Raw genomic sequence first — 17,915 nt, 5'->3', positions numbered from 1 at the left:
CCGCGCAGCTCGGCTCATCTCGGCTCAGCTCGGCGCAGCTCGGCTCAGCTTAGCATAATGAAGATAGTTAACTTACGTCATTCACTAGATAAGTAGGTGATAGTTAACTTAAGCGTCAAATGTTAAAAAGACGTGTAGAATCAACCTAAATATTCTCATTTCCGTATACAAAGTTGTGTGCATAAATAAATTTCAAATTTTCACTTACCACATATTACTCTTCCTTCGCATCATTCATTAACTCATAGTTTTCAAAGCATAAGTTTCATGAAACTGTTATGATAACATAAAGTAAGAAAATATATTTGAGAAAGCTTCGCCAAAATGTTGTAATGGAGCATTTTGCACATGGACCGCGCCTCATTTGCATATCATTAGATACTCGCACAATGAACGGGTTAAATTATGAACGAAACATATTTCTACGTTATTCGTTTGCATTTGCTTGTTTTAGAAAATATTATTTTCTTTGTATAAAAGTTTTCTATTCGTATTGTTCTATATTTTTAGTATAGAAATGTTAAAAGCAAGCAAAAAATAACGTTCATATAAGTTATTACTCGAATTTAAATCCCATGTAAGTGTTTTCTAACGTAGGTGTTATTGTAAAGATTCCGTCGCGTGGCACAATGCCACTCACGGTGTCGAAGCAAAACAATACGCCAAGTTTGGAGCGAGAGTTTGAAATTCTTCGAGCTATTGTATCAAAGATCCTATTCACTAAACTTCAACTGTACTTAGATATTTCAAAACTTTAATGTTTTAAGTCTAACTTTGTAGTTATCTGAGGTTTCTTAATTAATGTTTCAAAATATTACTTTAATGATAAGTTATATAAAATCATTTTCATGCCGTTATGGTAAAAGTTTGCTTCTTTTTACTCCACACTAAAAAAATATTACAGACAGCGCGTAGTTAAACATTAATTGATAATAGATGGCGCTGACAACAATTGTAAACATATTTTTATTCATTCATCATATATTATTATTATATCTTACTAATCTTACTAATATTATAAAAGTGAAAGTAACGATAGATGGATGGATGTTTGTTAGCGTTTGTAGAATAGACAACTGAACGAACCTCAATGAAATTTGGCATAAATGTAGAGGATAGTTTGGAAGAACACACAGGTTACTCACTTTTTTTTTCACGAGAGTGCGTGACGTGAAGCGAGCAATGTAACAACATTTATATCTTAACAATGCAACATTACCAATTTTTGTGTCTAGTGTGTGTTAATCAACAAATAAAGATATTATCAATGGTACTAGTTTTAATTCAGCACGTCTTCTTGAAGTTTTCCACAACATAATTTGCAATCAAAAAGTCGAAATTCTCATATTCTGTAGAATTAGAGCTTAACCTCTAACTTTCAGTCCTCATTTAGGTTAAGTTATTCTATAGATAGGTGAACAGAGTTCCATTAAATAGAAACATCAGGGAGGAGGCGGTACTTTTCAAAGCCCCCCCCCCCTCTTCATTCGACATCAAATGTTAAGCATCCGTCAACATTTGAATATGTAAATGAGGAATAAACATTGAAAACTAATGAAATGGAAATGTGGATCGACTGTTGCAAAGCCAATTCCTCGGATGTTTGGAAAGTGAATATTACAATTTTGTTTACCGATGAATTAATTACTAACTGTTTGTCCACACCCGGTCTGCGAGCTGCGAGCTACTCGTGAGCAAATATGTCACACCTTGTTTGTTTTGTATTGGTGTGTAAAGGACTTTTTTTAGTAATATGAACTAATTAGTGTCTAACCAGGTGTAGCAATTAGTCTGTCACTCTTAAAAGTCTAGTGACGTATCCGTAGCACAAAATGGCAGTCATCTGTTAAATTCGTGTTACTTGGGACTATTACTTGCTGTTCGACTATTATAATGGAATCCGTTTTCAACAGTTTATTACAATTAAATACAAATTGGTAAAATATTTTAGTCATAACTATAAATTTATTGCTCCGAGCCGACGTTAAGTAATAACTTATGAACAAAATATTCAGCTTTAACAATTTATTCTGAATTATATACAAACGTTATCGCGTGATAACTAGCGCGAAGTTTAAATTAGTTTCGTAGGTTTGTTATTTATGTTGCGGCGCGTTTATAGTCATGTGCCGCCGGCCCACTACCGCCCTCTGTGTTCCGTTGATTATTTGATGTAGGAGGCTAGGGGTTTGTGTAATTTTTATATAAGTGGTACATATTCTGTAATGTAATTAATTCTCATATGTATTGTCAGGTCGCTCGGAGCCGGGCGTAGTGCCTAGTATCGTGGGCTTCACGAAGGACTCCGTAGCGCAGGAGTCGGACCGGTTGGCGCCGGGAGACCGGATATGCAGCGTCAATGGCATATCTACTGCGCGCCTCACCAACGACGAATTGCTGCGATTACTCGACAATGTGGAGGAACGCGCCTCCCTAGAGGTCGAGTACTACATGCCCAATTACGGTGCGTACTACCCTATTTAATTAGCCCCTCAGGTCATTTTACCTTTGTAGATCTATATTAATTAATGACCAGTATAAATAAATCATATCATTATTCCTACTTTCTTTTATTTTTAGCATCACAAAATTCCCTGTACATAACGACGAAAGTAGCTGAGGTACCCGTGGAGAAAGTGAATGGGTCCCTGGGGGTGACGATACGCGGCGGTCTGCCGGAGAACTCGGCGCAGAGTGCGGACCTGGTGCTGAACAGCCGGTCCCTGGACGCGCTGCCGCTGGTGGTGACGCACGTGAGGCCGGGCGGCGCCGCCTACCACACCTCCAGGATCAAACCCGGCGATAGACTGCTGAAAGTGGATCATGTAAGTCAACGTTAAGTATTCTGAATATAACCAATAGGAATTGTTGTTGATTATAGGAATTATTTTCTGAATGATAAAGTCACTTGCAAATGCTAATCCAAGATCAATAGTGAGGATTGTGACGCTTAAACGTTAGTTTACGTTTTAGTGATATTTTCAGCAGAATCATAACCTATATCTAAGTAATTATGAATATATTTATAAGTTACGGTTATTATTATAATGTGTAATCAATTATTTTTATATGTTCAGAATTTTGCTTCACAAATTGGATATGTAAATCTAAGTAATACGGAACGGCAGTAAAACGTTAAAGTTTTGTTGTTTTGTTTACAACATCTCGTACTTAACTGAACTTAATAAAACTTGCTTATTTACGATGTATTTTTGTGTCACAAACAGTAAATCACATACTTAACTGTTGACTTGTGACACAGGAAAATTTCAATTTGCAATAAATTTTCTAACTGAAAATTAAACAATACCAGAAGAATGGAATTGTTAGAAAATTTTATTTTAGAGCCTATCTGTAGTTTGTACTTTTTTCAAAAACAATTTCAACCAACAGAAACTATACCACATATTTGATTCTTTCATTTATTTCCAGATATCACTAACGAACAAGACGCTGTCGGAGGTGCACCAGATCCTGCAGAACTGTCCACAGGTGACGAGCCTCACCATAGAGTATGACGTGTCCATCATGGAGTCGGTGAAGCTGGCGACGGGGCCTTTGCTCATAGAGATAGAGCGGCCCTGCAACGAGGACCTCGGCCTCTTCCTCGTAAACCAGCGCGGCGACGACCTCTACAGCTCCGCCTCCGATACCTACCAGCGGCTCGGCGGCGGCGGCGGCGGTGCCATCTTCATCGACAGCATCCTGCCCGCCAGCATCAGCGACAGGTGAGATACACGTTACAACAGGACAAATGGGATTTTACAATACCTTATTATTTGAAATCATGCGAATAGGTTGTTCCACAGTTGTAACCTAGAACCGCAAACATTACAAACCATCTATTTTCGTAACATTAAGACACAACGAATAAAAGAGAAGCAATCTTTTCTTACTAATATTATAAATGCGAAAGTTTAGATGTATGGGAACTTTGTTAGAGTTTGTAGCCTAAACGGCTGAAAGAATATCGACGAATAATACGCATAGATGTGGAGGATAGCCTGATAGAACACAGAGGCTACTCACTATTTAGTTTTTATTTCACGCGGAAGAAGCCTCGGGAGAAAGGTTACAAGGTCAATAGGTAATTAAATATGAGTAGTTAAAAGGTCATATATATAGTATGTGAGGGAGGAGGAGAGGCAGAGCACGCAACAGCAGTGTGGTGCAGGTGCGGCGCGCTGCAGCCGGGCGACCAGCTGCTGGCGTTCGACGACCACGTGGTGGAGGGCAACAGCTACACGGCGGAGGAGGTGATGTGCTACCTGGAGCGCTGCGAGGCCGGCTGCTCGCGTCTGCACGTCGCGCCGCGCCACTTGCTCGCGCACACGCCCGCCAGAGGTACCTATTGATGTAACGTGCACACACTGCTTTGTGGCGTAAGATGTCAGCAATCACACCATTTTTTTAAATTATTTCTTTAATAAAAACACACACATACAAAATTTTGAATTTTATGTTCGTTTTTCCAAGCATCCTCTCTCATTCCTATTTATTTTAAAAATGTCAGGGGTATAGGTATTTAAAGCAATTGCAGCGCAATAATTAGAAATTCTTTAATGCAAATAGCAGTGACTAAGGCAAGACAATAGGGAACATCCTGCCAGAGTGGACAATAGCCCTGCGACAAAACCATTTCACATTGCATTGAGAGACAAAAATTGAAATTAATGACCAAATAATTCATTTAATACATAAAATGTCATATTAAGAGTAATTCAATAAAAACACAAAAAGTAGATTATAGCTTAAATTTATAAATTCCCCCCTTACATTCTCGTATACATATGTATATTGCCAGTGCGCGGTGCGGCGTTTGATCTTTACCTCGTGCTCCTTATTAACATTGAGGTTAACTTGACGAACTCAACCTAAATTCTTTGCTTCAGAGAACTCCATATCAGGAGCGTCGACACTCAACACCAAAAAACGTCAAAGGAACTACAGACAAAGCTCGATGCCGAAGCTAGGCTCGCAGGAGGACTACGGTAATTATAATTATGTCGTTGCTAAAATTTAATCTTAAATACCATATAACTATTTTACATTCTCCTAACTTTACTTAATTTCCATTAGCAAATGTTACACCGCACATACTTATGTGACGCGGGCCAAATATTTTTCTCTATCCAACAAACGAGGGATCTTTGTATTAAGGTCGGGGCCAATATTTGTTTAGGACTATTGTCTCCTAGTTAATTCTTGTAACTAGTTTACTAGTTTGGGTCCAAACAATGTAATGTATTTACATTGGACCTTGTTTGATGGTAATTAATTTTTTATAGTAGAAGGTGGCAACTGAGCAAGGGGCTATCAAAATTCAGTAAAATAGCGGAATTACATTTATCTATAGACAATTAAAAAGTTGCAAATGCCTTTTCTGCCTCTAATGGAGGGCGGAGGGAACGTACAGAAGAAGACACTTATATCTTATTCTCCTCTTTTACTTCTTAAGGTGCCCCTCCAACTGGCGGAGGTTGCTTAGCTATCTCTTACGTTTAAAAACTCTAACGGTGAATGAAACATACAGAAAAAGCGGACACGTATTTCTTAAAGTCCCCTTCTGGTGGCTCTTTCACTAGCCAGGGTTAGCTGTCAGTTCTCCAAAATTGAGTAACTCTTGCGTCTTCTACGTTCTCGCATCCCTATAGAGAATGTAATTGTTCAGAGGAGGAGCAGAGGTACATGGGTGCGGGGTCGGGGGCGGGGGCGGGGGTGTGCCGCACGGAGGCGCTGAGCGTGCAGCTGGAGGTACCGCCCGGCCACAGCAGCGGGCTGGCGCTGGCGCAGCACGCCGCACACCTCCGCATCGCGCACGTGCAGCCGCACTCGCCCGCCTACAGGTCACACACCCACACACCTACTTACATCATTTCACTCCCTTTTCATACCAGGTTTATACTTTCACACATTAATGTGATTGTAACAGAGTAATTTATTTCACAAACATAAACACTCAGACCGCTAATAGCCTAATGGTTTCGGGTACGTACTACCGATCTTGCAGTCGAGGGTTCGAATCCCGCCATTCGATTATTGTGAATCATATTCTAGCACAAGTCCAGAGCTTGGTTGGACTGGTTAAGGGAAATAAAAGACAATTAACAAAAAATACTTGTTTTATAAAAAAATACCACTTCCGCCGGAATAGTGCGCTATATACTTATCCTAAATGATATGACAGATGTCAGAGGGACGGAGCGTATGCCAATGATCTAGTGTTGCGGCATTTTTCTTCTGTTTTTCACAAATGTTGAACAATTCCAGGTCAGGCTGCCTGCAGCCGCGAGACCGCGTCATGTCCATCAACGGCCACGAGAATCTAACTCTGGAAGTAGCGAATGAAATCTTGCAGAGGAGAAACGACTCGCACAATCCTAAATACTTAACATTGAACGTGGAGTTCAGTATGCCCAACACCATCGAGGCCTCCAGCGGCGTCTTTAATGTCAAACTGGCGAAGATGTCTGCAGGCCTCGGTATAACCATCACTGGTAATTATACTCATTTTAAAAGATCTTTTACCCCTTAGTACATTCACAGGAATACGTTATATTTTTAGGTTGCAAGCAAAAGTTGTTAAGCAACGAGGAACCAATGATGATCTCGGAGATAAAGGCGGGCTCTGCGGCGCACCGCAGCGGCGCGTTGGCCGCCGGCGACCAGCTGCTGGCCATCAACGGGCAGCCGCTGCACAACCTGTCCCTGGTAAATATTCACTCGATTATTTAACCCTTAAAAGCATTTATACATCAGTCTTCTCTTTCACACCCAATAGATTATTTTGAAAAAAATCTTTATTTTTCTCTTTATCTATGTTCAATTTACTGCCTGTTTCAATTTATGGTATTTAAAAAGAAATATCATGTATTTAAGGGTTAATCATGTGTCCCCAACTCAACGATTTGCATAAAAGTGATTTTATCCCTCGTAGAATTAGAACAGTATAATTGTAAATACAGAAAAACATCTATTTTTTTGTAAATTGACCAAATTTTCAGTTATAATAAAAGAAATGTTAAATATTTTGATTTTCGTTTTAGGACACAGCATTCAATATCCTTCAAAACTCGCCCGACGACATAATAACATTGAAAATAAGAAAACGAGATCCAGAAGATTGGGCAAACGTTCATAAACACAATCCGAAGCTGACGTTGCAAAGCTTCAGCAACATCGAGACGAAGGCGATGGTCCACAGCGGAGAGGACTCCGGCCACCACTCCGACAGCCCCAACAACAGCGCCAAAGAAAGCGACCGCAGCCACGCCAGCTGCAGCGACGCTGGCCCCGCGCTGCTGCTCGTCGAGCTCGTGCGACACGAGCTCGGCCCGCTCGGCCTCACCATAGCCGGCAGCGAGGACGTCACGCAGCCCATTTTACTGAGTGGTCTCGTAGAAGGTTAAATTCTTTTAATGCTGCGTTTCTGAAGTTTCCGTTTTTTTATTATTACCTAGCGAACCTAGCGTTTCACAAATGTTAGATTGAACTAAGTATCAACAGAGAAAAATTCAGGTTACGTAGCTCGGAAATGGTATTCATTAATTTAATTTAAGAAGTACTGTAAACGATACTATTTATAAATTTTAACAAACATATATGTTTAAGTTCTTAGCAAAGCGAAGATTTTTTGAGAAAAATTTCAACATTTTGACTCCAGGTGGTTTAGCGGAGAAATGCGGTAAGTTGTCGATAGGCGACGAGCTGCTGAGCATCAATGGCGAGAGCGTCCTCAACAAGCCGCTGTCGGAGGCCATCAAGCTGCTGCAGCAGAGCGGCCCGCGCGTGCAGCTGCAGCTCGCCAGGAAACTTGCCGGTACCTTGCTGCCTCTTGCTGCCACTTATCACTAGTCTAACCTCCAATTTAATTCTGGTTCCAACTTCGTTGTCCAACGCAGTTTCTGTAACTCATGCATAACTTGTGAGTTACATTATATTTTGAATGAATAAAGGTCCCTTGGAAAGTGCAGAAACGAGTGCAAGAGACTCCAGCCACTCCACCTCCAGCCCCGGATTGTCTAACGACAGCGCCGTCGAGTCCTGGGATCAGACCACGCCAGTCAGGACCAGCGCCAACTGCGGTAACTTACGCGATACTAAAATTATTATACAATGCTTATGTTTCTTAACAAAGTAACTAGAAACAGTAAGATTAAAAATCAGTGTCCTTCCTTTTTCTTATAGTTTGTTATCGTCCTAATCAATTGACGAATCAGAAACTATTTGATATCGTTCAATTTGCAACTCTCGTCGATCATTATGATAATTTACTCTAGCACTAGAAGCTATTTATTTATTCCGATCGAGTATTTCACTGCCCCGATATAGACGAAGAAACTTCATATTTTACTCACGAAGATTACGTCCAATTTGCAGGTAATTCGGAGGTAATCGAATACGCAGTTCCGGACAAGAGCAGAATAGAGAAGCAGCCGTACTCGCCGACGGACGAAGACAAGCTGCTGGGGTTCTGCGGCGACCTGCCGCTGCCCGACTACTCGCTGCACAACTCGCTGCAGACCTTCCACTACGAGAACACGCGCATCGCGCCCGAGCCCGGCCGCGGCCGCACGCGCGAGGACGACGTGCGCCAGATCGAGGTGCTCACCTCCAACATGAAGCGCTGCGAGCTGCGCTGCGCGGCGCCGTGCCGCTGCGACTACGTGCCCATGGGCCCCTGCGCCGCCGGCATCTACTCGCTCACCGCGCGCCACTCGCCGCTGCACGCCGCCTTCTCCACCAGCCCCATCTATGAAAACGATGTTTCAGGTAAGTACGGCCGCAGCTCACCTATTAAAAACCCGCTAAATATCTTTGATTCCGTTAATTACCATCTATAAATATAAGCAAAAGTCGGAATAAATCTTCCGTAAATGAAATAGTTGAAATCTTTTGAAAAATTCTGTCTTTGTGTCGTTCCTACTGAGAAGCTCGAAATTGTCACGACTGAAAAGTAAGTTATAAATATTCACCTTTGTTGCGGCCCCGTCGCCGTCGCGTCGCCGCCGACACAAACTTCAATGTACTTTTGAACAGTTACTTTCCAACATCTAGCCATCCTCATTATATTTTCTGTCATTGCGAAGCACGTAAATCTATTTTTAAAATGTACGTTACAAATAAAATGTTTCCTTGTACGGTTTCGATTTACTACAAAAATAATGAATGCAATTTCTTTTTTTTAAGATTTTGGAAATTTGAATTTATTATTAATGGAATAAAGAGTGGCCAACAGTCGAGTGCAGTGAGGTTGTGCGTGGTGCAGGCGAGCGGGGCGAGCGTGGCGCGCGCGGCTCGGTGCACCACGTGATCCTGTACAAGGACGCCATCTACGACGACTACGGCTTCTCGGTGTCGGACGGGCTGTACGAGCGCGGCGTCTACATCAACCGCATCCGACAGGGCGGGCCCGCCGACATCGTCGGCCTACTGCGCCCCTACGACAGGATCCTGCAGGTGATCTGCTGGGACATCGTCATCAGCGCCACCTCACTATACGTGTACTAGATACCCTTCCTTCTGGGGAGAAGACAGGGTTATGTGAGTTTTGTACCCACTAAAACCCCCTCGGTGCAGCAATAGAAAAAGGTTCCGGGATCTCCGTGGAACTCACCGAAACCTTCGGCTTTTTACCGACGCTCTGGATTTACACGAACCTAATATTTTACTTTTAATCATTTTCTTCCCAAAGTGGTCTTGTTATATTAAATTGATTAGTGAAGTGAGATGCGTTGTGTGAAGGTGAACGGCACGCGCACCGTGGAGTACGACTGCTGCCTGACGGTGCCGCTCATCGCCGCGGCCGGGGACCGCCTGGAGATCGTCGTGCAGCGCCTCCTCGTCTCCAACGTAACTATACTAACATACTATACATGACTAGCTTTCGCCCGCCACTCCGTCTGCGTGGAATCAAAAATAAACAAAAGGGGGCCTATGATCTCTTCCAAACTATCCTCTACATATGCCAAATTTTATAAAGATTCGTTCAGTCTAGGCTACAAACTCTAACAAACATCCATCCATCAAAACTTTCGCATTTATAATATTAGTAAGATAGCTGTTGCTCGCGACTTCTTCCACGTGAAATCAAAAAATATAGCCTATGTTACTCACTGGTGATGTATTTTTTAATAGTGCAAGAATTTTTGAATTCGGTCCAGTAATTTTCGAGTTTCAATGCATACAAATATACAATAATCAAAAAACAATAATATTTCCTCTTTATAATATTAGTTTAGATGATGAGATATAGATGATTGGAATTAAACTGCAAATAATGATTTCCAAACACAATATCTAGCTGATATACTTTTCAAGTCGTACAAGATAATTTATGTTGGAATAACATATACAAGTAGATATGATATCAGGAGGAAAGCTGTCATGTGATGGGAGAAGCGAACGCAGTCATTAAAAGTTTACCGTGTGATATCGGAGCGGCTCGCACTCAGCTGCAATGTGTCGTCGATCTCACGCCAAATACATATCTACTTGCCTTCAGATAAATGTAATTCTAATTTGAATCGAATCACTCGTTCTACTGAATCATACTAATATTATAAATGCGAAAGTTTAAATGGATGGATATTTGTTAGAGTTAGCCGAAACGGCTGAACGAAACACGATGAAATTGAATATAGCTGTGAGCATAGTCTGGAAGAACACGTAAGCTACTTACGTTTGTTTTTTTTATACCACGTCACGAAGTCGCGGGCGAAAGCTAGTAATTAATATTTTAAAGTGGAATTTCACTTTTAATGTCGAGCTATCAAATCTAAATACTGACAATATTCTGACTGTATTCACTAGTCTGTTACTTTACTGCAATCTTGTATAGGAGCTGAAGAGCCAGCGCTCGGAGGACAGCTCCAGCGCCAGCGACAGCAGCATCGTGACTAAGACTATTTAGTGCATAACCCGCCTTTAGTGCGCCCGCGCTAAAGACCACACTTGTATAGTGATCATACTGTGTACACTGACAATTTACTTACATTGACTTATGTCGTGAAGTTTACATTAAGTTTAGATTAAATATTGTACATATAATGCTAATAAATCTGTAATCATTTCTATGAGTTATTTTAATACTGCCTAATTACATCCTAAGAGAATCTACCAAAGAACCATGTATTTAATTTATGTTCATGCCAAAATAGTTTAGGTGAATCTTTGTGACACAATAAATACTCAAATTTTGTTATAGAGGGATTATTCCCAACCGTCATCCCGCTTTGTCACCACATGGGGACAGTTGAGATTAAAAGTTACATCCGTCCCGTCTTTTAGTCCCACTATCACCAATAAGGTGACGGATGGGACCATTAAGATATAAAATAAGTTCTAATTGTCCTCTCGTCGCAAAAGGTGTATAGGATGAAAGTTTTCATTCTCATGTCCCAACGTGGGGACAGAGCGGGGTGACGGTTGAGAATAATGCATAGAGCCTGCGGTGTTTGAACAACAGCCAAACATTGCTGCGCTTTGTTAAGCACAAAAATATAGTTTCAAATTATCTACATTACGTATACAAGTTAGATTTGCCAAACCGAACATGGCTGGAATCTATTGATTTTAAATTAAAATGTATAACATCAGCCTTTGTGCGTCGTTTTTTACAAATGTATATTTTCATTTGAACCGTGTATTTTACACTGCAATGGTAAATTAAGTAAAAACCCTAGCTATGTTTTCCTAAATCTGTAAGAGATTTATTACAATAGAAACATTTGAAATGTGAAAATAACGCACAAGTGAATAAAAATACCAAAGATTTTGTTTGTTACAATCAGTTTTTTCATTCTTTTACTTAGTAAGAACGTGGTAGTAAGTGCTAGCCACAACTTACCCAAGTTAAGCATGTTAAGTAACAGAACATCGAAAATAAAACATAATAAACCAAAGGCTCGACCATATTGTAAAATAAACGTTACATTCTTAATTATATAAAATTTGATTATCCTAGTATATAAAAACGCGTGTAAATAAACTAGATATACTGAGTAGTGTATTATCAGACTGATAGGATGTGTAATAGGGGTAGATAGAACTTATAAAACTTGTCTAGATATAGTAAAAAATAACATTGTGTACTAGATTTTCTATTGTAAAAATTAAAGCTTAAACATTTGGTTTTCTTATTTCAGCGAGTTTTTAATTATTAAATGTTAATATAGAGATAACATTTCGTCTAATGACACATTGGGTGACAGCTTTTGTACCAGTTCCTTGTATGTTATCGTCGGAGTCCCACAAACTCTTGTACAATAATGTTGTTTTCTCACTCATTATGTTTAAAAAAGAAAGAGGTAAATGTATGGTGCTAGAGTTCGGTACCACTCCCGATCACACATACATACTAGCATATGTAATTAAATGTAGTTAGAATTAAATTCAAACTAATATTGTTTGCATATTGAATTATATCCCAAATTTTAAATTATTGAATATATAGCGGTACTAATGTAATTGTGTTGTAAACATGAGCTTAACTGAATTGAATTTTCATAATATCTACATTTTGTTATTAAAGTACTATATTTTAGCTCAAATTTTATTTATAAAATTGTTGAGTGGAATTATTTAAATAAATTGTATTCACAGATATAGTCTGATTGGTTTCATTTTAATGAAACAATACATATTATTATATTTTACGTCTATCTGCATAAAGCAAATTAATTGTAATTTAAATAAGCAAACATTTGTAATGAAATTATAATTTATTTATTATAAAAAACCATGAATTTGATACTTAAATTCCTAGTAAACCACCTTCAGGACTTTTTTTTAGAAAGTGTAGATAATAATTGTTTTTTTATATTTTATTTTTGTACCCTTATACGTAAGGATAACTTTATTGTCAATTAACGTTTAATTGATATAGAGAAGGGCATAGCTATCACAATCTACTCAATAAAATGGTATGCGTGGTTGAATATTTGTGTTTCACTTTTCCCCATTTTTAATGTAAATATCATATTGTACCGGTTGCTAGAATTAACTGCCCTTAACAACAGGTAAGTTTAAATCCGAACAGAACAAAAACTAAAAAATACATTGACCTGTCCATTTATAGAGATCTATGTGCCCAAGTGCTAATCGTCTTGCAATCAAAGTAACAAAAATACATAATATTTATACACATTTGTAACTTCTAAATCATAGTCAAGATTTATTTAATTTCCCAACTTTAATCAATACAACTAAGACAATACAATTTCTCCACCAAATATTTAATTGCTTTAAGAACATCTTCAAAACAATAGAGAACAGATATTCGATTTATTAATTCAAGAACCTTTTAAAGCGTAGAATTTACATTCTTATTGATAGTTAATTTAGAAGATACGTAAGTTGTAGTTAAAAAGTTAGTGCTAGGTTCATTCCAGACAACGATAGACCAAATCAGCTTAGAAATGATCTGTGGAAGTAATTTAAAATTTAGATACAGTAGTGGTGCAACAGTCCTGTAGGAGATTCATGGACAATGCGGGCTAAGTGGAATGAATAATGCATAAGGATCTAATCCAGTCGCTGCTCTACCAAAGATAAAACTGCCATCTCACTATTCTATGCAATTATAATAATTTCATTCATTGAAACAATTTAAAGATATCATATCCAAAAACAAATTACTTGAAATTTAGTATTGTTTTAGTTGTGTCGTTCCTCTAATAAAAATACAATCTATGCAAGTTTTTTAAATTTTCTATGTTGAACTGTAGTTATTTAGAAGTAAATCTATTGTAATCTTTTACGAATAAAGACACCGCTGTGCTTTTTTTTGTGACACTGTAATGTAAAACTTTAGAGATATTAAAAAAAAAATACTATTTTAAACACGCTTTAGAGACTAATTATACATACTTATGTGTACACTTAATGTAAGTCAGTGTAAATTGAATTATTTAGTGTAAGTGAATTTGGCAATGTCTATAACAATTCTTGATTAAATATAAAATTTAGGTCACAATGAATTCCGTAAAAGAAAAAAAATGTAAATTTGTCGATCGCACATCCGGTTTGGCTCGCACTCCGAAGGCTCTCGAGGAAAGTACACTTGAACCTTTTTTATTGCGCAAGGCTTATATCGCGGAGTGGCTTGTTTACTTTGATCAAATTTGAGGAATTCCTTTCAAAGTGATTTTTCCCGCATATCCTTTACGCTATTCAATTCTCTTCCACAGACATCCGTCAATCCACTTTTACTTGAACTCGTTCGAAATAATTAGCCGGATTAAGAACTTCACGTTCTGAAATATAATACATTCAGCTCGTTTTATGCTTTCAAAGTATATTAATTCTCTTTTTGAACATACAAATTGAACTGGAAAACACATTTGACAATTTAAATTTAATTTGTTCATCAAATTCATTGTTTAGAAAATTAGTATTTTGCGTATACAATTAGTAGTTACAATAACTAGTTGAAGGAATGTTTCTTATTATTGTAGCGGAAGCTGTGCTCAATCCGCGGAACTAAGGGAAGTAATCCCCGGCTTCCGCTTCCGGCGGCTGTTTGTTCACTTAAGGAGATTTAAACCCAGCACGTTCGACACTCACCATTTTGCATTAAATGGCTGCGTGTCTTCTTTTATGATGAATTGAGTACTTTAAGGAAAAGAGTACTATACAATGTCATTTAAATTAAACTGTTGAAGATAGGATTTCACTGTACAAAATGAGTCTAGCAAACTATTACAATAGATAATACTTTAGGTCTTACCAAAGTGTAACACAAAAAATATGTGAAATAAATGTCGGTAATAAACACTTTTCAAGTAAAAACATGGTATTTAATAGTAAACATGACTTAAACATATCAGAATACAAATTAAAATGCTACTAAAAAATTAAATAAATTAACAAAATGTTGAGTATATTTCTCTATAGCAAATCCAATGGAGTAATGTTTGAAATCATTAATAATTTCCAGCAGAGGTCGCAACTGTGTCAAGCACGCTCTCCACACAAATACTCCAACGTTTGTGTTTCGATGATTTTAAATTTGTTATCGAAACCAACTTGTTTATGGAAATAGAATTTTTCCAGATCCAGAGATTAATAAAATATAGTTTTCAACTATAAAGCAACGGAAATATCTACCATCTGTATTCAGTAATCAACAAAAGTTTTACTGTAACTACGTTTTTCGGGTGCCGTATATCGTTGTCTTTGTTTTTTACTGACATGACGAGAGATAGTTTTTGTCTGTCTATTTGAGAAGTGAATCGACCTCACATATAACAAATAATAAATTTAAAATACAACACGTTACTAAATCTGAATTGCCGACTTGAACTTCGACTTTCATACAAAATAGATAAACTGAATAATTAAAAGTTGCTTCGCTCCAGCTCCAGGCGAGGTATTATTCAAACCAAGTTTCAAACTAACAAAGTAAATAAACTACTATTTATAATCACCGAATTTACATATTTTAGTAATAAACAATTATTTAAGTGAATAAGAAATTGTAGATAGATGTATAAATTTCATTTTTACTTTAAATGTAATCCACGAGGACATGTGAACTCTCCAAATCCATTTTATGTTTTATATGGTTTCGTGATAAAAATAATTATTTAGTTTTTTGTTAGTAATTTAATTTATCTCTAAATTTTATCTTATTTTAAAGTGATTACATAATAACAGGTTAGCAAAGGAAGTGTTTAAATGTCGTGGTACAACAATACAAGAGCCAGGGTCCGCGGCCGCGCGGCTTGGAACACCGCCAACCTATCTTTTCCACTTAAATCTGCGCAAAATGTTGCTATTTAAATTATCAAAATATTGTAAAGTATAACTACATGATTTCATTTAAAATTTTCTTTCATATATAAAACCGCATTTTAGTATATTTTTATTAATACTCGTAGAATAAATGCGAAAATATGGCTGAATGGATGGATGTCTGTTAGATTTTAACGCCTACGATGACATTTAGCATAGATGTAGAGTATAGTCTAGAAAAAACTCATAGACTACGTACTTTTGTATCTTTAATACCACACGGATTGAGTCGCGGGCGAAAGCTTGTATTTCTATAAAAGCAATGTAGTCGAAATGTTGCTTTATTTAACATCTTAGAAAACTTTAAATAAATTGTATAAGTTTGCTTTTAAATGATTACAGTATGCTCATCACGTGCGAACTTATCGTAAATTTAAGTACAACTTATTCTGATAAAAATTAACTATGAATCTTATTTCATTCAGCATAAGACATAATTTAAAACACATTGTAGTTGGTACGTGCTTAAAGTTTTAGAAGCTTACCTCTACCCTCACAAATGCTGGTGCATAAAATTCATTTTCTATACCATTTGCTGCAAATTAAAGCCAGATTTGAGCGGCGCTGCGCGGATTTATTATCAAGTATATTCAGTGAATATATTCACACTAATGTTTTGAACATTAATTGCCACTTTGCTATAGAAATTCCGATTGATATTGCAATACCTTGTAAAGCATCCGAATTTAGTAAATTCAGAGGAATTTTACTCTTTCCGATTTCCAAAAAACCAACTGGTATCTTACTTCCAATAATTCCGTGCTTGTAAAGTCGAGAAAAAAGACAGAGTTAAATAAAATTGACAGAATTTTAAATTGTCTATAGTATTTAAAGTTTATAAAATGATAACTTTTAATTCAACAAAAGAGATATACATATTTCTGAAGTAGTTATAAAATGTAATTTACTTTCGATATAAATTAACTAAGCGCCCGTGTCCCCTCCCCTTCCCTCCTCCCCCCTCCCCCGCGACCTCTCCACTAGATTATGTAACTCAATCTCATCGAATTGAATTAAACCGACTCAGCTGTTTCTAATTGCGGTCACAATTTTAATTACTCAAGAGAACTATGACTTAATCCATTTTTTTCAGTTTTATTCATATTTTGCACTTTCATGTATGATTATATGTTTAATTAATATTTTAAACCGTAATATGTTTCATGTGAAGAATGCAGTTATAACCGGAATGTTTGTTTTTTGGTTAAATTTTTATTTTCATAAACATGGAGTGTATTTTATTTTAGTTTTAATAACTGAGAATATCTGTAGTTACGGGCTAAAGAAAAATATTCGAAATCATTAATTACATGTAGCCACATCGGGCGCGCCTCGAGAGCTCTCCAACAAGATATGTACTCCAACATTTATTTTGTATTTCGATGTTTTTAATTCTGACTTCAACTAGAACAAAAAAGCAAATTAAATCATATCGTAGTAATATTTAATTCCGAACTTATATTCAATGTTATTTTAAATTTACTGTTATGTTCCTCAACAGGAATTCTTTTCTACTTTGTTTTACTTTTAAAGTTTAAAAGAGCATCAAGGCCTGCATTGTGTCCAAGTTGGCGAAACTTCATCATGTGTTTCCTTTCCACGGAATATTCCGCGCGCCCCCGAAAGAGGGCGCTCAACTTTTAATGACGGCCACTTTCTGTCGCACGAGATGGTTTAGGCCTCTTATTTATTTCTTTGTGTAACTTACATTCAAAGCCTTATACATATTTACAATAACCTCATTGGTATTTTCACCTTTTTTGAAAGTTAAAGAAATCAAGTAATCTTGGATTATTTTGGTTTCTCATTTTCAAGCTGACGCAAGAGACGATGTTTTGGAATATTTTTTATAAAATAAGACCAATATTGTAAGCAAAGGAGATACGCCTGGCTATCGGCCAGGCACAATGCGGCTAGCGCAGATCGTCTTCTGCCTGTTGTCTGAGCACAAATTGTTCTACACCTCACATTTTCATTAAAGATATTGCTTTTGATATGCACTATATAGAGAGTATTTATCTTATTTACCAAAGTAGATATGATAGATAGGAGGTCTCGCACCCTTCGTTTTTTTTCGATTTAGAACTTTACAAACTTTCTAAAAATATGTTTTTAGAAGC

At 37.4% G+C, this 17,915-nt stretch overlaps 1 protein-coding gene across 4 annotated transcripts in view; it reads left to right on the top strand.

Annotated features, from left to right (window-relative positions):
• The window catches only part of LOC106100211 (glutamate receptor-interacting protein 2), a 128,434-nt gene extending 117,361 nt beyond the window's left edge, over positions 1-11,073 (top strand). For 2 of the 4 annotated variants that reach the window (XM_013278987.1, XM_013278990.1), the window contains 15 exons: positions 2,255-2,464; positions 2,581-2,825; positions 3,433-3,728; positions 4,175-4,344; positions 4,893-4,991; positions 5,672-5,846; positions 6,271-6,497; positions 6,566-6,711; positions 7,047-7,404; positions 7,664-7,819; positions 7,956-8,084; positions 8,380-8,772; positions 9,239-9,459; positions 9,745-9,852; positions 10,841-11,073. In XM_013278987.1, coding sequence (XP_013134441.1) covers positions 2,255-2,464; positions 2,581-2,825; positions 3,433-3,728; positions 4,175-4,344; positions 4,893-4,991; positions 5,672-5,846; positions 6,271-6,497; positions 6,566-6,711; positions 7,047-7,404; positions 7,664-7,819; positions 7,956-8,084; positions 8,380-8,772; positions 9,239-9,459; positions 9,745-9,852; positions 10,841-10,912 — 3,005 coding nt within the window. In that variant the 3' untranslated portion in view covers positions 10,913-11,073. The remainder of the gene's footprint in view (positions 1-2,254; positions 2,465-2,580; positions 2,826-3,432; positions 3,729-4,174; positions 4,345-4,892; positions 4,992-5,671; positions 5,847-6,270; positions 6,498-6,565; positions 6,712-7,046; positions 7,405-7,663; positions 7,820-7,955; positions 8,085-8,379; positions 8,773-9,238; positions 9,460-9,744; positions 9,853-10,840) is intronic. The other 2 variants (XM_013278988.1, XM_013278989.1) reach the window with 2 other exon arrangements.
• Positions 11,074-17,915: the final 6,842 nt, after the last annotated feature.

Source organism: Papilio polytes, unplaced genomic scaffold, assembly GCF_000836215.1.
Source record: "Papilio polytes unplaced genomic scaffold, Ppol_1.0 DF824069.1, whole genome shotgun sequence".
In the NCBI taxonomy this organism is placed as follows: Eukaryota; Metazoa; Arthropoda; class Insecta; order Lepidoptera; family Papilionidae; genus Papilio; species Papilio polytes.
Note: the sequence above shows the minus strand (reverse complement) of the source record. Positions and strands in the feature narration are given on the sequence as shown.